The sequence below is a fragment of the Folsomia candida genome, unplaced genomic scaffold (assembly GCF_002217175.1).
Source record: "Folsomia candida strain VU population unplaced genomic scaffold, ASM221717v1 Fcan01_Sc004, whole genome shotgun sequence".
Taxonomy (NCBI): domain Eukaryota; kingdom Metazoa; phylum Arthropoda; class Collembola; order Entomobryomorpha; family Isotomidae; genus Folsomia; species Folsomia candida.
The window spans coordinates 1,921,536-1,942,881 of record NW_019091196.1 but is presented as its reverse complement, the minus strand read 5'-3'; the positions used below and the strand labels follow the sequence as shown (position 1 = coordinate 1,942,881).

The following is a 21,346-nucleotide window of genomic DNA, read 5'->3' as shown; positions in this document are numbered from 1 at the left end:
AGAGATGATTATGAGAGAGAGGTTTTACGTCAGCTGGAAGACGAATTTATTTACATACCCAGTACTAAGACCGAATATGATTTTAAAATGGAGATTTTCATGGACAAAATGAAATCCATGAAAATACAGTTTAATGACAACAAAAAAACTAAACTTACTGATTTAATTAACTCTAATTATGAACCAGCAAATTTTTATGTTTTACCGAAAATTCATAAACCTTTTGTAAAATTTCCTGTTGGTAGGCCAATTAGCAGTACTTGTAACACAATCAACAAGTTTGTAAACGAGTTGGTTGACTTTATTTTAAAACCTATTACTACATTTATTCCAAATCTTATTATTGATACTAACCACCTGCTAATCCTCCTTGATAAGCTTACTTTAAATCCCACAGGGAAATACATATTTTTAACCTATGACATATCCAGTATGTACACATCTCTTAATTTAAGCAAATGTAAGCAATTTTGTACACAAGCCTTCAAAACTTATCGAGCCTATTTAACTTTGCCATTTCAATGTAATGATATTCAATTTAATAATTTACTGAATTTATGCTTAGATTATAATTATGTAAAATTCAAAAATCAACATTTTATTCAAATTAAAGGTATCCAAATGGGTAACTCAGCGTCAATCTCAGTAGCAAACATTACAGCTTTTTATGAACTTAATGACATTTTTAAAGACAAACCTGAGATCGAATTTAATGCCAGATTTGTGGATGATGGTTTACTTATAATAAACTGCTCTGAAATTATGGATATCGATGTCTGGTGTAGGCAAACTTTTTGTCACCAATATTTAGAGTTCACTTTAGAAACAAATCACGATTCAATTAATTTTCTTGATGTGAATTTAAGTTTTAACGATGAGAACAAGATAACAACATCTTTGTACTCGAAGCCAATGGCTAAAAATATTTTTTTACATTATCAATCAAACCATCCTAAGTCATTAAAGGAGTCATTACCATACTGTCAATTTCTACGAGCGAAAAAAATATGCTCAAGTTCTGATGATGCTGAGAGACAAATTAATTTAATTGCTGATAAGTTTATTAATAGAGGGTATCCTGAAAATGTATTAAAGTTGTGTAAAGAAAAAGTACTTATTATGGATAGAAATAATTTACTCATACCCAAAACTGATTTGGTTATCAGACACCTGAAACGAAACCAACCTCAAATTCTTGCTACATACAAATTGAATATGAGTTGTAATCCAATACGGGAAAATAATGTATACATAGTTATGCCCTTCTATAGGAATATGTATGGGTTCAAAAAATTTATTTTGGAATACATACGTAAACAAGCTGACCAGAGTACAAATGTCAGATACAGAAACATAGTTAAGAATCTAAATTTAGTTTTATCATTTAAAAAGGTGAACTCTCTTGAAATGTACTGCAAAACTCAGCCAACAAAATAATGTGAATTTTAGAGTGTAAGTTTCAACATTACAATTCAACATTACTCGAGGAAACATATTTTTAATAATCACCAAATAGGTAATTATTTATATAATTATTTATACAATTTAATCATAGCTGGATATATATTTTACCAATTTTAATGGCACATACATTTCTCCAATTTTTATTATTATTTAATTAAGATTATAGCTAATTTTGACATAATATGTATTATTACAGCCTGATGAAGCTGAATTATATTGCGAAACGCGTCGCTTGGTGAATAAAACTAAATCTTTGAAATCAGTTGGATTTGTTCCCTTCTCACTTTTCAAAGATGGATATGTCCAATGATTTATACATAAATCAATAGGCCAAAATTCGTAATATGTGCAATAAAAATGTCAAATTTGGCATATCGGATTTAAATATGAATGTAAAGTAAATTTTAAGATTTATTCAAAGCGGAACTCATAGTTGACAAGTTTCAAAAAATTGGATAGACAAATTTTAAATTTGAGTAGAAAATTTATGATTGTGTCACTTTTGTCCCGATAATTAATTATTTGAGTTATTAAAATATAACACCGCAAAGGTACATACTAGTATGATGGTCAGAATTAAGTATTCCAAGTTTGACTATTTAGTTCTCGAGCGATATTTTTCGTAAATTAAAAATTTTCGGCAGTCTCAAAATTACATTTTCAAATTTTCCTTATATTTTATTTTACCTCCTGCAAGGTCCCTTCCTTTGGTGGCGTATTGTGCGGTCAGATCAGGCGGGAACTGGCCTTGAGACCCCTTGACGAGCGTGTAATGCTGGTGCGGAGTGGCTGCGTCGTACATGATTCCACCCTGACCGTGACCGTAACCTTGACCTTGACCACCTCCACAGTCAAGATAGGACGTCCCATCGCCAGATCCGGCATAATTGTGGTCACCAATCACCGTTTTCGGGTGTGGAATTCCTAAAATTCCTGGAAATAATTTTTAAAAAACACAATTTATATTTTCATAGTTTCATTTTATAAAAATATGAAACACCTGTTGTAAAATTTTGAAAAATGTGGACACTATAAGTTAATTAATGCATATTTAATCGCTATTTTTCGCGCTCTAACGATTTTGATGTATGAGAACTTAAAATTTGAGTAGTTTTTTATCTTTAAATAATCAGTATACTGATTATTTATTATAATAAAGTTAGGGAACCCTTAGCCAGTTTTTACGCTATATGTTCGAATTTATATACAAATTTTTTCGCTAATTTTTTCTAGACCAATTTTTTCTATTATATCCATCTACATTTAGTAAATTGGTACTTCGACGTTCCGGACAATTCACAAATGACGTTTAACTCCTACACGTCGTATATATAAATTGTCTGTCCACGCATATTTCTAATGTTTCGCTAATTTTACACTTTTTGCAAAACTGCAATATTTTTTTAATCAATTCAACTCCAAAAATTTGTGCTAACATTGTTGTCGCTTCAAACGTACGTCTAAATTTTATGCTAATGATTTTTTTAGAGTTCTGCAAACTGATCTCTTTAGCTGAACCTTCAAAAAGAAAGTAGTTCTATTTTGGAATTAGGGGTGCTCTAATCCAGTTTTTGAGATATATACAAGCTGAAATTGGCCACATTTTTTCCAGCTTTTGAAACATTTAGTTTTTGACCAAAACTCAGCCAAATTTGTATTTTTTGTACTGTCACCAACTTACGTTTTCTCCGGATGTAGCAGAAGAATGAGATGACGGCGGTGACCATGGCGAGTGCGAGGACGGAGGGGAACACGATCAGGAGCGACGTGCTCAGCGTGGACGCCTCGTTTTCTCCCAAAGCACTGTCACCATCACGACTTTCTCCAATACTTTCTCCCGGGGATTTTCCACCACCTGCGGATCCAAACCACGCCATAAAAATCGTGAAAATTTACATATTTCGATTTTTGTGTAGTTCATTCATATTTCGTTTTAATTCTGTTAAGAGAAGCATTAAAGAACGATATATGGTACCCAAAATTGAATCGGATGTTATCGGGTGGTTATGATAGTCATCGAAGGATATGTAAAAGGATATGATAAACTAGGAGAAATTTATTCAGCCCATGGCAAGGTCAGATTTATTGTTGCCCCCCGGTAAAAAATACTTCAAATTGTAGCCACTGGTTTATGTATCTATCGAATGAGTAAATTTACGCAATTTAATTGAAAAGATGCGAGTGAAACATTACGTGTTCGACAAATTTTAATGCCGAAATCAATTTTATTCGAATTACGTGTTCGACAAATTTTAATGCCGAAATCAATTTTATTCGAATTACGTGTTCGACAAATTTTAATGCCGAAATCAATTTTATTCGAATTACGTGTTCGACAAATTTTAATGCCGAAATCAATTTTATTCGAATTACGTGTTCGACAAATTTTAATGCCGAAATCAATTTTATTCGAATTACGTGTTCGACAAATTTTAATGCCGAAATCAATTTTATTCGAATTACGTGTTCGACAAATTTTAATGCCGAAATCAATTTTATTCGAATTACGTGTTCGACAAATTTTAATGCCGAAATCAATTTTATTCGAATTACGTGTTCGACAAATTTTAATGCCGAAATCAATTTTATTCGAATTACGTGTTCGACAAATTTTAATGCCGAAATCAATTTTATTCGAAAATTTAATTTACTGTTTAGCCTTTAGATCGATACCCTGGGTACGGAAATGGTAAGTTGTTCATTACAATTTGTTCAGTTACATAGATTGACAAAGTCTGGTAAATTGTGAAGTGTTTAAAATGTTGACCGACAGAAAAGTGCACCTGTTTGAAATAAAACAGACGAAATCATAGTATTATTTGCATAACATTTTGCATGATAAATTTTATAGAAATCTATAAATTATAAAAATGTTTTTGGTTTCGTTTACTAATTACAATTTTATCATAAATATTTAATCTCACCAAAATTTGTAGAATGCACACGTGTAAATATGTAACTAACTTTTAAAGTACTATGATTTAAACGCCGATTTGAGATTCTTAATTTGTCCACCAGACGTCCACTTTTAATTAAGGTATTGTGACAGACATTACATCCATCGCTGACGTCCGGGTTATATTTGGAATCAGAAGTGTTTCCTTAATTAATTTTAATAAGCTACATTTTCTATGATAAATTGTTAAGAAATATAAATTATAAATTAAATGTGAACATATTTTGGCTCCTCAATACCGATTCTAATTTCTTTTGGTAAATTTGAAATTTCTTTGTGGTTTGATTTCCAACTTAAAATTTATATCTTAAACAATAATATGTCCGTCCAGCATAATTAAAAAATTTAGCATTTTAATAATTCAGTCATCAGATTTACATGTTTAAACGCCAATTGGTTATTTTGTAAAATTTGTTCATAATTGAATTTCATACCAGATACTTGAAACATAGTCTTGTAGATAAATTTCGAGCGAAGGTTCGTTAATGTACTTTGCTACCGCAAAGGAATCAATTATTTACCGACGAGGAAAAACTCAAATTTTGTGAATAATTATTATTATTATAACCCTTCCGTAATAAATCGTTACCAAATCAGCATTAAGCTTATTCTTACATTATTTAACGTAAGTAAATTGAAATATTTTTTTACCGTTACCGTGACTGGTGGTGTCCAGTGGGGGAAGTGATCCGGTGAGAAATTCGTATTTAGCTAACGTGTCGCCGGCATGGTTTCCGGCCGTGACGCGAATGTCGTACCGCGTGTTGGCGTGCAGGCCCGTCAACGTGTACGACTTTGCAGAACCCTGGCAAAGAAAATATATTTCCTGATAAATAAATTATGAACAAAAATACAGGGTACAAAAATAGTTTGCTTTTGGTTATTCGTAGTTAATCACATCACAAGAGGTAATTTCGCACATTACAGATTTTCGCATTGCAAAAAGATGCGAATTAAGTGATACATTACACGTATTATTCAAAACCTTAAGGAACAGGAAAATTAACTTATCTGAGTGTCTGTTTTTTATTTAAATCGAATTTCTTTCAAATTGCAAATTGGCGTTTAAAATGTGAACCTGCAAAAAAATTGGGAATAACAAGCGACAATGCAAACTTGACTTTTTGCGTGGAAATCATTTCCTAAAATTGATTTGCAAAATTTCGCATGCAAATATGACAAAAATGCAAATTATGCATCTTACAACATAACTGTGCACATATTTGTCGCCCATAATATTTAGCAGTATTTTTTTTACAGAAATTACTAAAAGACTGTGTACAGATTTATTTATGTCAATAAATAAATAATCTCTTTATATAATTTTTACGTACAAAAAATATGCAACTATGCAAAAAATCATGAATTTATGTGCGGACTTACATTGAGCTCGGCAGGAATCCGCATCCAGCTTTTTTCCTGGGATTTTTTGTACTCGATCGTGAATCGAAGAATGGGGCAGCCGGCGTCCTTCCAAAGGTCCAAACGCATCACGATCGTCGAGTGGTTCGAGACAAGGGCTTCCTCCTTCTTGGGGGAAATCGGGGCTGGAAATTTTTATAGAATTTTACGAAATTGTGAAATTGTTTGGCAGGTTTTACTTGAAGGAACAAAATTTTTAAAAGTTATCCCGTATGCCCAAAATAAGTAAAATGAATAGGTATCGAGGATAAATTGCAAAATTGCAATAAAAACTCGGCCAAAATTTGAATTTGAATTCTGTTCCTTGATGAACTTTAATTCTTTTGTAATTTTTTTCTAAATTTTTAATAAGATGTTAGGTACTTCAACGATAACTTGATATCTTCATTGCTTACGAAATTTTTTGGGGGCTTTGTCTAAATGTTTTGATTCTGTTTTTTCGGATTCAAAAAGTATGCACTAAAAAATAATACAGAAAATACAAGAATAATAACTTTAAAGTATGCCTCATATGCAATCTTGAAAATGTATATGCCGAAATATTTGCAAAATATCGTGCTTAAGATAACGTAAATACTTTGCAAAATTAGCTTTTGATCACGCTTGAAAGTATTTCCAATGAAACCGTCGGAAACAAATATTTAGATAATCTGCGTATTTAAAATTTGAACAGATTTAACAAAAGCGTTGGACAAAATTTTGAGTTTTGAAAAACTAATTTTCATAATTTTCCTCACCACTGCCTTTCGTGCTTCGGGTCAAAATATCTGACGCCGGACTGGGCCCGATTTTGTTGACGGCGGTGATGTAGAGTTGGTAGGTGGATCCGCAGAGGAGCGGCTGCAGGGTGTGCCCCGTCGCACGCGGGCCAACCTCCGTCTCCTCCCAGTCGCCCCCATCACGACGGTAGCTCACCAAATAACCTATGAGTCATACAGGCTTTTATTTACTAACACGATAAATTAGCATGCATAATCATCAATTTGCAAAAATTGTTGCGAAAATAGGAAAAAGATCGAAACTACTAGTACTTACATATAAACTAATTTTGAAAAGTTTCAAAAAAGTAACATTTTAATAAAAATAAATCGTTGCTTTCATCGTGGATCAAAAACTATACGACATTTTGACACATTTGTTTGCATAAAATTTTACACATTCACCCAACGGTGAACCTATCTGTATTTTATTTTCAATAATGGGAGAAATATAAATTAAATGACGACGTGCAAGTTCGCCGAACTTTTTTTGCAAATTTTTACAATTTTTATCAATGTCACCATCTCACCTCTGACCTGGCTCCCACCCGAGTGTGGGGTTGACCAGACGACCTTTAAGGACGTGTATCCGACCTCGATGACTTGGAGGATGGGTGCTTCCGGCGGGGTCTGCACTTTCACCGCGTAAACCACGCTTTCGCTCCCGTGCGCGTTGGTGGCTGTGCAGGTGTAATTTCCACCGTCTTCCACTCCGACGTCTTTCACGACCAGTTTCGTGTTTCCACCTGGACTCGGTTGCACCTTAAAAATGGTCGTAAAAACATGGATTAAAATCGGTTATACATTTTTTAAAAACATCGAAAAATGAGTTGCATAATTTTCTATCGAGTTTTAGATGACAATAATTTGTAACTTAACGCACCATACAAATCTTACGATTTTGTGTGTAAATCAACAGTGAGACAATTCACGTAGGGGTTGGTAACATTGTAAATTCTGTAAACTTACAACCTTTTACAAAATGTTACAAATTTTTCTAATGAAAATTAGCTTCCAAATCTTCGTTACTTTATACAATACAACTTGAGTGAGTGAGTATTCAATGTTGCCCAATATTTATGAAAACACTGAAAATCTTTGACACTTGTTCTCAAAAAATTTGTATTTATGTTTAACTCTTAATTTTTATAATTATTGAAACTATTTAGAACAAGAAAATAATGAAACAGGATTTTGCATTAAATTTATCTACTTTCAAAATGAGAAGAAGTAACGCCAAAAGATATAATTCAAGAAATTTCAAGTATAATTTGAATAATTCAGATAATTCCTCTGGCCGACTTTATACGATTGTAATCTGATAAACCTTAAATGATGAAAGCTATCGAATTTTACTTTGAGAAGGAAATGAGCTCTTCACTAAACCAAACTATTTAGATAAATTATTTGTAATTTCAAATCCATTCAATTTGCGACATAATTTTGCGTAATTAATCCATGCATGATAAGGCTGGGCCTCCCGTAGTTTTTCTGCAATTTTTTTTCGAAATGTCAAAAAATTGGAAGTTATGTTCAATTTTGCGAGATATATGAAAGGTTGACAGGGAATAGGCTAAGCGTAAAGACCAATTTTGTTAACATTTTACCAATATATAATCACTTTGGTTCATCCATCGACTTGCTATGTGCTATGTGAATTGTTATGTGCTCATCATTTCATAATAAACTACGAAATATCGTGTCGCATCATTTTACGGCATGTCACGGCATGGCATGTCACGTAGTGGGCAAACTTATAAAAAATGATGAGTGGATGAGGAACGCTTGACTTTCACAATAAAAATTCCGGCGTGCCCTTAAAACCGGGAGAGGATGAGAGCTCAGCAATCCATCCAAAAATCCGAAATGCACTGGCTTTCACTTTGAAGGAATACCGTTTTGATGATGATCATCATCCGGCAGCCTTCTCTTCATCGTCATCATCAACTTCCTTCCGCTTTCTCTGGTTTACTTTCTCTTTTAAAAAATATGTTTCGTACTGCTGTTGTTCAACCCGTCAAAATCGGATCCGGGGAAAATATGACGGGAGAAAGTGAAAGGTTTGCCGGAGGAGAAAGTAAAGTGCGTCCAATGGGTGTATTGTGTATTCAAGCCAAACTTGGAAAAAATGATGGTGAATGTTGCGAGACTTCAACTGCGACTAAAACATTTTAGAAGGTTTTTGTATGCCAAATAAATTTCTGAGGTTAGTCAAGTCCGAAATAGGAGTTGGTTAGCGATGACGAAATTGTGTATCGAATTTTTACCAGAAATATTATCCCTAGTTTCTTGAAAATTATTTAATGGAGAAAGTGCGTCAGTTGGGCTCTTTTTAAGCCAAATGTAGGCAATTACGGTGACATTTGTAAAAATAATGACATTTTTAAAAGTAATTTTCCCTAAACTGCGATTCTTCAAAGGCAATTAGCACATTTTAGAACTTTACTATATAATAAATAGTCATCTTAGGTGAAAATTGGTGGTTTGTTGGTAATTCAGAAATTTTTATCTAATTTTCCTTTTGAATTTTATCCTTATTTTTTTTAATTATGAATAATTATACAATTCACGCAGTCACTGGTAACTTTGTAAAATCTGTACCTTTTCTAAAATAAATTTACAAACTTCTTACAAATAAAGAGACGCCATTGATCTTCACAGATTTTTTTAATTTTGTGAAAGTTTGTCAGTTTGCGGATTTTACAATGTTACCAATGCCTGCATGAATTACGTTGTAATGAATAAAATTCGACGTGAGCACGAACAAAATTTATCCAATAATAATGCCCACGAATTTGAGTTTAGACGATCCTTCTCAACTTTGACTTGATTGTTGTGCTCTTTTTGTTCGCTAAATCCGCACTTTTGTTGATACGTCCGTCACACACAAAAAGTGTCAAAGGTTCATAAAGAGGATGGGAAAGTGGGAGGAAGTCGGGACAGGAAAACGCTATAAATCAGAAAATAGAGGAAAAAATGAGGGACAAAACAGGATGATAAATTATACCGCGTAGGTTTTGTGATGAGAATAATACCAACTTTTTTGATGCGGATTATGTCAATCGACAGTAGAAATTATGTTACATAATGAAATAACCTGGATTTCTAACATGCTTTTTATCTAACGATAAGTAAATATAATTCACTACGTGATTTAAAAAGTATGCAAAAAACGTAATAATAATAGTCCGGATTTTAGGAGGATTATGTCACGAGTAAAATAAGCTGGATTTTTAGCATGTTTTTTAAAACTAAAAAATTCGATTTGAAAAATAAAAATTGAAAAAAATTCGATAAAGAGTTTGATGATAATTTTGTGTAAACAATTAATCACAACGGGTTTGACATTTTTTATTTGTTTGTTTGATCCCGGCAAAAAATAAGCGTCTGAAATGACGATAAATCACGCATAGATTCTAATTTGCAAACAACCGAATTAATAAACATCTTTAATTTTAATAGCTCGAAGTTTTTTAAATATTATAAAAAATAAAAATGAACAAAAAAATAGTATTAATTCTTAAAAAACATAGCCAAATATTTCTCAAGAATGCCTAGAAATAAACAATCCTCAGAAACGTAGAAATAAAAAAGCAGGTATCTTAGAATTTCCAAATTTGCATCTAAATCTTTATTATTTTACACTGGCGTCGAAATCTTACTAAACTTTATACTTATTTTGCACTTTATACTTTCACTTTTCGTTGCAAACCTCCCGTATATTTTTCCACTTATGCCATACTTAAGTTATAGCATTGGCACAAGTTACAATAGCCAAGTTAATTTAAGCTGCATATCGATCACAAAATGTATCTTTAGAAATATTGCAACAAATTTCGAAACTTGCAAATTTATTTTTACCCACCTCTCGCTTCCCGTTTCCCCCGTGGATTTCCGCACCACCGTTAAAGCTCCACTCCACCGTGGGTTCCGGCACACCCACCACGACGCAATCCAGCCCAAGCTCTTTCTTCCACGGAATTTCCACCGTTCCAGAAAAAGTCGCTATTTTCGCGGAAACTGAAAAACAATTAGGAAATCTTGGGGATAATAAATATTAACAAATTCCTGAGATATTAAATTCTGCCGGAGTTATGATCAGGGCTGCATTTCACGACCAATTTCTCATGAAAGTAATTACAACCTGGAGACTGGGCCTCTCGTGGATTTAATGGAGTAATAAAGTTGGGGAGAAAGAGTAATTAGTTCCGAAGAGGAGCAATTATTGCGGGGCAAAATGAGCAATTAAGCTCAAAACTTGATTACTTTCTCCGTCTCTGAGGGGCTGTGTGCATACACTGTTAAAAATCTGGTAGAGTCTGATAGTACTCCGTACTGGTATCGACTTGGTAATAGCTTCCTACCGGATTGGTAATAGTTTATTTCTGAGTACTGAGTAGTAAGTATTTCGTTGTCACAAAATTACTAAACGGTAATGGCCGTTACTACCGTGCCGATAGAGTCACAATAATTTAATACCAATTTTCTAAGTGTTACATTTTACTTGTGGTAAATTTTTCATTACCACAACATTCGTTTTCTTGGTGGATTAAGGCGTGGTGTTTAGCAAGGCATCCTAATTTTAATTAATGTAGGTCAAAAATCCGGAAATCTCATGAAATCTCATGAATCACATGATTTTTGCATGATGCCTGCCTGGAGAAATGTGGATATTACTTATGGTTTGGGCGGAAAATTTGCCGTTATTGGCTGTTGATGATTTTTCTATGTTGGAGCTAATTTGCATCGGGATATTTGTGTAATGATGTAAAATTGATAAATTTATTGGTTCCGGTTACACTCGTTTACACAAAGGAGGGACATTTACGAGCAAAATGAAGCTACACCTTAATTATTTTACACAGATTAATATTAATTTAATGAAAGTTTGTAGTATGCTTTGTAAAAATTGTGAAGTTTAACTTGGTTACAAATTTTTGTGAAAATTGTTTTGTAAATATTAATAAAGTCATACGCCATTTTGAACTTTGCTGTTTATTTCATCTTCTTTTATAAATTTGTAGATCGGGCAGCAGGTTCGTCAAATACCGTAAACAAGAGTTTATGTTGTTGAAATACTGAGTAACGTTTACGTAAGAAATTTCGTAAACCAAAAGTCTGAAATAATTTAACTCATTACCTTTATTGTTTGTGGGGGTGGTGGCGTTGATTCTTTTGGTGGGCGTGCCCTCCCCCACTCGAGTCGTGCAGCTGACCCAGAACTCGTACGTGGAGGCCTCCTTCAGTCCAACCCACTCCAGGCGAAGGTCCGGAAACGACACCTGCTTCTTTTCCTTAAATTGTAAAGTGGTCATTGTAATGAAACCTCGTAACGTATAATTACGTGTAGAATGCAGATATTGAATTGGGCGTGGTCACCTCAACGTCTTATTTCATGTCGCAACTCACTTTTTCGCAAATAGTTTGTGAAATAATTTAGCAACAGATTGGGCAGATTTACGAAACAAATATCAAATCGTGTTCAAAATTTTGAAAAGTTGTGTTGGTGTTGTTAATGTTAGAGATTTCCGAGATAGATACCGCAAATTGTTGTCATTACGCCTAAAGAAAGTTTATGATGCGAATTATGAAATTCTCATCTGTAAACTGGTTTTGAAAACTAATTGAAAATTGTGCCAGTATTTACATATAAATTCGTTAACTTCACGTCTAGGTGAGTATCCGGTGGATATGCACGTATCAAAATTGTTTATGCTTATTAATAGCGACGAAACCATTTATTTCTTGTATATCATTTGCTAAAATATATAGTTTAGGTCTCAGGTTTTGATAAACTGCTCTTAAATATTTAATGAATTGTTTTGTGAGGCAATTCCCGCAGTAATTATTAGGTAACTCGTAAATTTCGTAAGTTTTGTAAAATAATTTTACAAACTTAATAAAAAGACATTTTTGATCTGAGGAGGGGAGGTTGGGTACTATCAACTCCCGGATCTCGATGCCCTTTGGATATGTTGTAGTGTCCCATGAATGTACAAGAACCCTGAAGTGGTTTGATGCCATGGCCACATTTGCGCCCGCCACACCCACTCAAATGTGCCCATAAATCGCTTTCACTCCAGCTTTCACTCATTCAAAACCACGCCAAAAATCCAATTTTACTCCGATTTTCAAATTTCTTTCAACATTATACTCCCAGATAGTTGCTTTCTTATTTCCAACATCAAACTCAACTTTTTGGATGATTATTTCGCAGGCATAATTTGTTTTGTTGATTACTACAACAATGCTCATTCAGAATTTTAAATTTTAAAAATACTAAAAATTTCAAAAAGTTGAGTTTGATGTTGGAAATAAGAAAGCAACTATCTGGGAGTATAATGTTGAAAGAAATTTGAAAATTGGAGTAAAATTGGATTTTTGGCGTGGTTTTGAATGAGTGAAAGCTGGAGTGAAAGCGATTTATGGGCACATTTGAGTGGGTGTGGCGGGCGCAAATGTGGCCATGGCATCAAACCACTTCAGGGTTCTTGTACCTTCATGGGACACTACAAAATATCCAAAAGGCATCGAGATCCGGGAGTTGATAGTACACAACCTCCCCTCCTGAGTAAATTTCCCCAAATTTCTGAGTTAATGTTGCTTAATAAAATTTGTAAAAGTTGGTAAGTTTATGAATTTTACAAAGTTACCGAGACCTGCGTGAATTGTCACGCAACATTTCTTACCACTTTGGTCTCATCGGAGATTCTGCTGTAGACGGTGAACTTGAGGACTTTTCCGTTGGGGTTTGCCGGAGGAAGCCACGAGATGAGGATGGACCGTCGAGAGGACACCACCGCCTTCAGCCCCAACGGTGGAGAGGGAACTGCGAACAAAAAAAATTAAATCACAAAATTTTTATGCAAATTCCAAAGCCGATTAAGAATTTTGATTTATTTATTAAAAACAATCTTTATTAAAGATTGTATTTTAGCGGATACCGTTTGCAGCCATCGATTGAAATAATTCATTTATATGAAAAATCATGCACAAACTTTTAATTAAAATTTGTAAACTGTGTAAACAATTTGCACAATATTTTATGAAGCCTTGGTATAAATATTATAACAATAACAGCTTCTGGTAGAATTTTCAAAATTCTCTCAAACAAAACGAAACTTCTACTTTTCTACTTGGCATGATTACAAAATTTGTAAGCAAATACAACATTTGCTCAATGTGGCTGCCTAAATTATCAGAAATCATTGTTTCAAAATAGCCTCGAATTATTTTACAACGGGAAACGAGTTATTGTAAATACGTATGTACATGCAAAACTTCTTTTGAACCCTGGTAGAAATTTATTGTACGTATTTTAGTATATTTTCTAACCTCTCTTCGAAGTTGAAATTTGCTAAATATTTGCAACTTAAATGAGGGATGAATATCTTCTTAAAAGGTTGTAATGAAGTTTTGCTTTGCACACAGTTTTCCAGAAAATGCAAATATTTTCAGTAGTGCAACTTCAAAAAATTTGATTATACGCGATTGAGAATGGTAACGAAATGTAAATATTTACCAAGGTCAAGAATTCTGTTTGACGAGTTGTAAATATCAGGAGACAGATTTTTCGACAATATGTTGTATGTTGTTTTCTCAAATCGTTAGCAAGATCCAAATAAAGCGGGGAACATTACGCAGAAAATTTTTATTTCCGGGAAATAACCCTGAAACCATTATTTTATTAAGTATTAGCCGGACCACGTAAGAGCAGGACGGAGAGCAGACAAATGTGCAGTAGAAACCGCTAACTGCCCGTAAGAAATACATGGGAAGCCGATGGCGGTGGTGCACCACTGGCCTCCCAGGTATTTCTTACGGGTGGTAAGCGGTTTCTACTGCACATTTGTCTGCTCTCCGTCCTGCTCTTACGTGGTCCGGCTAATAATCTTTCAAAATACAGTAAATTATGTAATTATAATAAGTTTCTATCAATTGTTTTGAGATTTTACTCAATTTGTTTAAGTGGGACGCCATCCGTAACACAATTTGGAGGAGACGATATATATACACGATCTAGATCGGATACACGTCATCTCGTAAGTTTTTGCGATTAGATAATTAATTAACACTAGTCTTGTAGAATTTAATTAATTATTCAATTGATAAAATTAATTGATAGGTATGTTTTTTTTAATTCATAATATTTTCAATACATCAAATTTATTAGGAGGTGACATTTTTCGGGAATTATCGTAAATAATATTGAATCGATTTAATATTTCTACCCGACCAGAATATTATGAGTGAATCTTAGAAAAAATTATGCTAATTAATTGCTCAATTGCGTACTTAACTAATTAATTAATTACATTGAGCCTGCTCGAATATCCAATTTACTATATATCTCAAGAGAAGAAGCATCTTAATATCCATAATGTTACTTCTCCATTAAATTTTATACTGAACGGCGTTCCACTAAAGCAGCTCAGTTTGTAATTTTGAAAATTGGAATTATTAAGTACTTTTTTGAAAAATAGAAATTTTTCATTTAACGCAGGGCATTTTTAGTAATTTCTCATCTCGGGGAATTTATTTTAACATTCTGGATGGCAAATTTCACGGGAAAATTTCCTGATCTCGAATTCTGCCTCAATTTCTAATCCCTCACAATTTTAAGAAACCCATCAACTTTCTCTAGACAAGGAGACGATGACTTTAGTGCAATTGGGCAGAAGGGATGTAAAGGGTGGAAATTTTGCTGGTAGGTTTTTGAGGTTGGGATTGATTTGATTCGATCATGGTTTGCTTTGATTGCTTGCCTCTCGATCCCCTCCATTTGGTTCGAGATCAAGCTTCGTGGTCCTCAGGAGGAACGGACAGGAAGGAAATCGGGGCCATCAGCAGTACACATCCGAGAGCATGGGACATTAGCATTACAAGTTTTTAGGGCAGAAAGGATTGGACAGATTTTTTGGGGAAAACTTGTCACCAACCATGAAACTTTTCTGGGCGAGTCGAGGGAATTCAACGAGGGAATTCACGTAGTCCTTGGTAACCTTGTAAAATCCGTAAAATTCTCTAAACTGACCAAGGTCCTGAATTTCACTTAGTTACGTGTCTATATAGACACGTAACTAAGTAAAATTCAGGACCTTGAAACTGACAAACTTTTACAAATACTTCGAAAGAAAAATAGCTTACAATGTTTTTGCGAAGTTTCAGTGTTTTGAAATATTAATTAATTAAAATAATTGCCTAAATTGGACGATTTTCTTGAAAATTTCAAACTTCAAGAATATAGTTAAACAGGCAGATGACCAGTTTTTCCTGATTTCGAAATCAGTCGATAAATTCAAGCAGAACGGCATTTCAAATCCGTCTGGTTTCAAAATTATTTCATAAACTTCTCCTAAATAAACATCTATGTACCTAATCAACATTGTCGTAATTTGTATTCTTCCAAACATGTACTTTTAAACCGATTAACTCGTCATTTTTTTTAAATTTTATTGAAGAACATTTTCATATAAATTTTAGAATGTACGAAGTTACGAGGACTGACTAAAGTCAAAACATGCACACAGTCCTTCGTACATCCTGTAAAATTCTAAAACTTAAATGTAAAAAGTTACAAAAATCTTTTAAAAAATCGAGGGATAATCTGTTGACACAAACTTTTGTAAGATTACAAATTACTACAGTCACTTTAGTACAGTGTCGCATTATTTGGTAGAAGTTTGTAAAATAATTTTAAAATCCAACGGATTCGAAATAACGTGTAGCAGTCCCAGTGTGTCATTCACGTGTTTCTTTAATTATTGAATCTGAAAGTCTATAAATTGCAATAGTGTCGTCCACATGTGTAAAAATTTTAATTAAAAAATAAAACTCCTCCAAATTTTTCAAAATTTTATTTTCATCCGATTAAATCAGATTGTTGAAACCCAGTAAACACTTCGCATAAGTTTCGCAGCATTTCATGCAAAATATGTGGAAACACGTACTCAATCTGTATTGTAATTTGGCGATAAATACATTTAGTTTTTGCAAAGTTACAAAGTTGTCGAGATTTTAAAGGATTTAAAAACGCCCTTGATCGGAGTACTATAAGTTTACAAAATTGCTAAGCTAATTTTCCTTAGAAATATTTGTAAAAGTTTGTGAAAGTTTGTAAGCTTGCGAATTTTCCGTTTTTACAAAGTTGCCAATAAGTGCGTGAATTGGCTTAAAGTTGTAATTCTTTTCTGGCGTACTTTATGCACATCCCTCGAACCAAGGGGCTAAGGGAAAGGACAGAAAGGGAGACTCATGCCCAATTTGAGTCACATAACTCCATCCTGTATATCAATCCGGGTTGGAGAAAGTCTGCGTAACGGGGTAAAAATTGGCAATAAAAACTATTTACCCGCGAAAAAATTGGCTCCCTGCAAATTCCATTTTTGCGATTCACCATTTCTTTAAAGGATTGATTTCAAGTTGAAAATTTCATAGCTCATGTGCAGCTGAATTTGTTTCACAATTTATTAAAGAATATTATACATACAAAAATGCGTAAATAAAGTTGTATACAACTTTAAACAAATTGCATGCGGGTTCAAGCGTAATTTCAAAATATAAAAAGAACAGAAATTTGTTGGTGGTAATTTTTTTAAATACAAGTCTTATACACAAGATGTCATGTTTGTCAAGTTTGCAATTGTTAAACTTGCATATTTGAAACTCGCAATTTTTTACAAATGCACTTTTTTTTGCAATTTAAGGTTTTTCTTCCATATGTAAAATCAATTTCACAAGTGGAAAGAACCTGCACGATATGAATGCCAATTTGGGTAAAAATTGGCATAAAACACGGAATGACTCTGGCACGTGCAGTGGGGACTAAAATTACCGTTACATTCGCAGATTGAATTGCAAGAAAAAAAGTGGCACTTGGCAAAAATCGGAACATCCATTTTTTTTCTTCCGATGATGAGGAGGGATTGACTAAGTTTATTTTTGCATGCAAAAATTCCTTTAGGACACTATTTTTGCAAATATTTGATTTCGTCGTAATTTTTTGTTCTGTTATTTTACGTGACAATCAGATCATACCTTAAGTATTTAAAAGGTTAGTTCACATTGTCAATGTAAACTTTTGGCGTAGAATTTACTCAAATCAAACAATTAATATTTTATCGGAGGTTACTATATTTTATATCAGGCTATTCGTCGTAGAATTTGCGATGTTAATGAGAAATGAATCTAGTTTATTTTTTTTCATGTAGGGCACAATTTTGTAATATTTGATTTCGTAGCAGCAGTTTTTTTTACGTCCCCCTCGCCTATGCAGGCGCGCATTAGCACATGAAATCTAAAATGTTTAAAGTAGTACTACTTTCAATCTAAACTTTTGGCGTGGAATTTACTCAAATAAAACAATTAATATTTTATATAACGTTGAGAGCTTGATATCTCCTCAAAATTTGCAGAGAAGTTACATAGCTCCAACTCAATTCGTTTTTTTGTGCCGAATAATTCCTTAAAATGTCAAATTTAGCAACACACGGGGGAACATTACGTAAATAAGCGTAAAAAATAATCTAACGAACAGTTGCAATTTGTAACGACAGAGGCAAATAATTTGCCTCTAATAATTAACCAAATATATTTGGAAATGTCAGAATTTTCGACGGTTTCATCGTTTTTTATGAATTTTGCATAATGCGTTTAACAGGATAAATATGTACCAACTACGACGATCACTTTCTGGAATTTGAAACACTCTTTTTCTAAGGACTGGCCTCTACCTGTTTTCCCACCTATGTTTGTTTATTCGTATTCTCAAAGTTTGTGCATTTCACTAAAATCGTACAAATTATGCAAAATATTTTAATTAACATGTAAAATCCAACAATTTCCAAAATTTTATTTGAACCAATTCAATTGGAGTTTTGAAACCCAGTAAATTCTACCTAACCATTTCATTCTAAAAACGCATCGATGCTCTTGATCTCCTCCTTTTATGTTGTAAAAATTTGCAAGGTTATTTACCAAAATTTCCGGATGTTACAAGGTTACCCAGGAATGAATGAATATTTTTTTCAAAGTTACGCAATTTACAATCTTGCTATTTAAATTTAAACGTTGAAGCATTTTAAATATTTTTCAATAAAAACGCTGCCAATCTTACCGTCCTCGTCCGTCCTGCACAAGAGCGGGGTTGACACGGCCCCATCGCCGACGACGGTAAATCCTCGCACGGTGACGGAATAATTGGTCCATTTTCGTAACCCGTGCAAAACGAGGTCTCTCTCCGTCGTCACTTTCGTCTCGATTTGGTCCCCCGATTCGGCCTCGCTGCCCGGCCCCCCCTCGTCCTGCCCTCCGACGACGAGGACGTCCACTTTGTAGCCTTGGACGGCCCCGTGACGCGCTTCGAGCGGGGGTGGTTCCCAGGTCAAGACCAAACTTTGCGGGGAGGTGGATCTGCACTCAAATTTCTCTGGCGGCTGGGTTGGCACTGAAATTTATTTTCTTATAATTTGTTTTTTGTCTGAAACTTAAAAGTTAAGTTGAATAATTTTTTAGCAATAGTTTTACGCCAAAATTGAGAAACTACTAAATCACGTGTGTCTAAAATAAGTTTTATAGGTATGTAGAATGGCCAGTGACATAATTTAGTAATTAATTTTTTACGAATTTACTTAATTCTGAATTGTTTAAATTGAGACAATTAACGCAATAATTGGGAATTTTTAAAAATGCGTATGAACATGGAATTATTAGATTCATGATATCCGATGCACCGCGTGCTCACACCTTTCACCCCCAACTTTCTGACCAACTTTGTCTTTACCTAATTCAAATCGGGTGAAAGTGAAAACTTAAAATTCAAGTGTATAACTATAGTTCAACACCAAAATTGTGAAACTATTAACTAATCACGTGTGTCAAATAAAATTATGCAGATCGTAACTCCATAATTGCATGTTTGTCACCCTATAGTGTTAATATTTTGTAACCAATATTATGTTAAGCTTATTCCCCATTTGTAAAAATTTGTCAGTTTCGGATTGTCTATTGTATAAAATAAAAAGGTGTTCTTGCAGATCCATACAATTCAATAATTAGTAATCTCAGCACAATCTCAAATTTTAATCCCTAAATTATTCTTTAGAGTGTCGACCATGCAGACTTGGTAAATATGGAAATATTACAAATTCATGACATCCGATCCATCACGTGCTAACACCTTTCGCTCTCAACTTTCCAACTAACTTTGTCTCTAATTCAATCCGGATGAAAGTGCTGGCCAGGTGTCAGCCCCGATTTAATTCCGCACTCAGCAACGCCTCCACCCACGCTAAGCTGCATATTTACATAGGGCCCGACATCAAACATGCGATTTATGTAAGAATGGATGTGGAAATAGGACTTTGCTAAAATTGGACACATTCTTTACGCACGCTCCATGAAATAAGAATTTCTTCTCATGGATTCATTTCACTCTCAAAATGAATGATTTATGAGAGAACTACACCATTCGAAAAGTGTTTTAAGTGATATTTTTACATGTTTTTAACAAAATTTTAGTGGATTTCAAATTGGTTCAATTACTCTGCACTTTCTATACGAATGTATGTTCAATGCAGATTTTATAAAACAGAAGATAAATAAGTGTTTGAAATAATTTAATTTAATTTCTTGCTAAATTTATAACTCTGACGCCATTACAGTAAAATTGTAAATTGCATATATTTAAACTAGTTGCGCAGATTGGTGGTAGAACGGTCCCGTACAACGGTTATTGATTTTGAAGAGTATTTAGCAAAGAATTGTGTTTATATTATTTTATTAAACCTTTAGTCAAACAATTTGTAAAGGTTACACAGTTTTGAATCACCAAAAACCTTGTAAACTTGAAATTGTAAAATTTCCGACAGAATTTATTAAATTTATCGTTTTTAAATAATTAAAAAAAATATGTACAAAGCGGCCATTCACGGAGTGAATAGTAACTTTGTAAAATACGGAAATTTCGTAAAATAATTTTACAAACTTTTCCGAAATAGAGAGAAGCCAAGGAGCTGAATATGTTTACGAAAACTTTACTGGAAAATGTTTGTAAAATTTTTTAATAAGTTTTAATAGTTTACGGATTTTACAAAGTTGAAAGGGCGTGAATTGCACAAAAATTTGGCTTGAATCTTTTGGCTCACCGTCCTGCAGCGTGGTGGCGACGGTGGGGCTGCTCGAGGGTCCGGCACCCTTCGCGTTGAAGGCCTGCACAACGATGGCGTATCGTGTAAATTTTCGTAAATTGTGAATCGTCGTTTCACCCCCAAAGTCTTGACCAACCTGGAAATAAAGAAAAGTGTGAAACTCAATACACAAACAACCACCGATCTTTTTATGAGTAATTTCAAAAATTTGCAGAAAAATTTTCCAAACATACTTAAAACATAAAATAAGGAAGTTTAATTAAAGTTTTACAAGAAATAATAGATTTGGTAAATAAATATTCTTTTTGTGATTCACTCGAATATTTACAACCACCTAAATTTACAAAGGTTTACACAGGTTATGGAGAAATATCTTGCTAAAATCTATAACTTTTTTAAATTTTGTATATATTAATGTTACAAAACTTTTCGAAGCCCCCTGCGTTGCAAAATCTGAATGCATAGGGACAAAATAAATTTTGAAAATTTTATTATGAAGATACAGCAGGTGTAATTTTTACTTCAAATGTTTGTACAACTTGGACGAGTTTAGTTGAAATTTGAGAGTTTAAACGATTAAATGAAAAAATAGGTGAGTG

General features: G+C 33.6%; 2 protein-coding genes across 3 annotated transcripts in view; one reads left to right on the top strand and one right to left on the bottom strand.

The window, feature by feature from the left end:
• LOC110848283 (Down syndrome cell adhesion molecule-like protein Dscam2) overlaps window positions 1-21,346 on the bottom strand; it is a 118,088-nt gene that overhangs the window by 8,583 nt on the left and 88,159 nt on the right. The window contains exons 23-33 of the mRNA XM_035851005.1: window positions 20,745-20,883; window positions 18,716-19,045; window positions 13,290-13,429; window positions 11,741-11,894; window positions 10,466-10,620; window positions 7,131-7,362; window positions 6,580-6,765; window positions 5,804-5,967; window positions 5,072-5,225; window positions 3,146-3,319; window positions 2,152-2,397 (exon numbers count right to left, since the gene is read on the bottom strand). Of these exons, the coding sequence (XP_035706898.1) occupies window positions 2,152-2,397; window positions 3,146-3,319; window positions 5,072-5,225; window positions 5,804-5,967; window positions 6,580-6,765; window positions 7,131-7,362; window positions 10,466-10,620; window positions 11,741-11,894; window positions 13,290-13,429; window positions 18,716-19,045; window positions 20,745-20,883 (2,074 nt within the window). The remainder of the gene's footprint in view (window positions 1-2,151; window positions 2,398-3,145; window positions 3,320-5,071; window positions 5,226-5,803; window positions 5,968-6,579; window positions 6,766-7,130; window positions 7,363-10,465; window positions 10,621-11,740; window positions 11,895-13,289; window positions 13,430-18,715; window positions 19,046-20,744; window positions 20,884-21,346) is intronic.
• On the top strand, window positions 345-2,485 carry LOC118435276. 2 transcript variants are annotated; one of them, XM_035851007.1, is made up of 3 exons: window positions 345-1,516; window positions 1,661-1,699; window positions 2,162-2,485. In XM_035851007.1, the coding sequence occupies exon 1, from the start codon at window positions 433-435 to the stop codon at window positions 1,435-1,437; it is 1,005 nt and encodes a 334-aa protein (XP_035706900.1). In that variant the 5' UTR covers window positions 345-432; the 3' UTR covers window positions 1,438-1,516; window positions 1,661-1,699; window positions 2,162-2,485. The 2 variants fall into 2 exon arrangements, with proteins under 2 accessions (XP_035706900.1, XP_035706899.1); XM_035851006.1 differs by lacking the exon at window positions 1,661-1,699 and having other exon boundaries at window positions 346-1,516.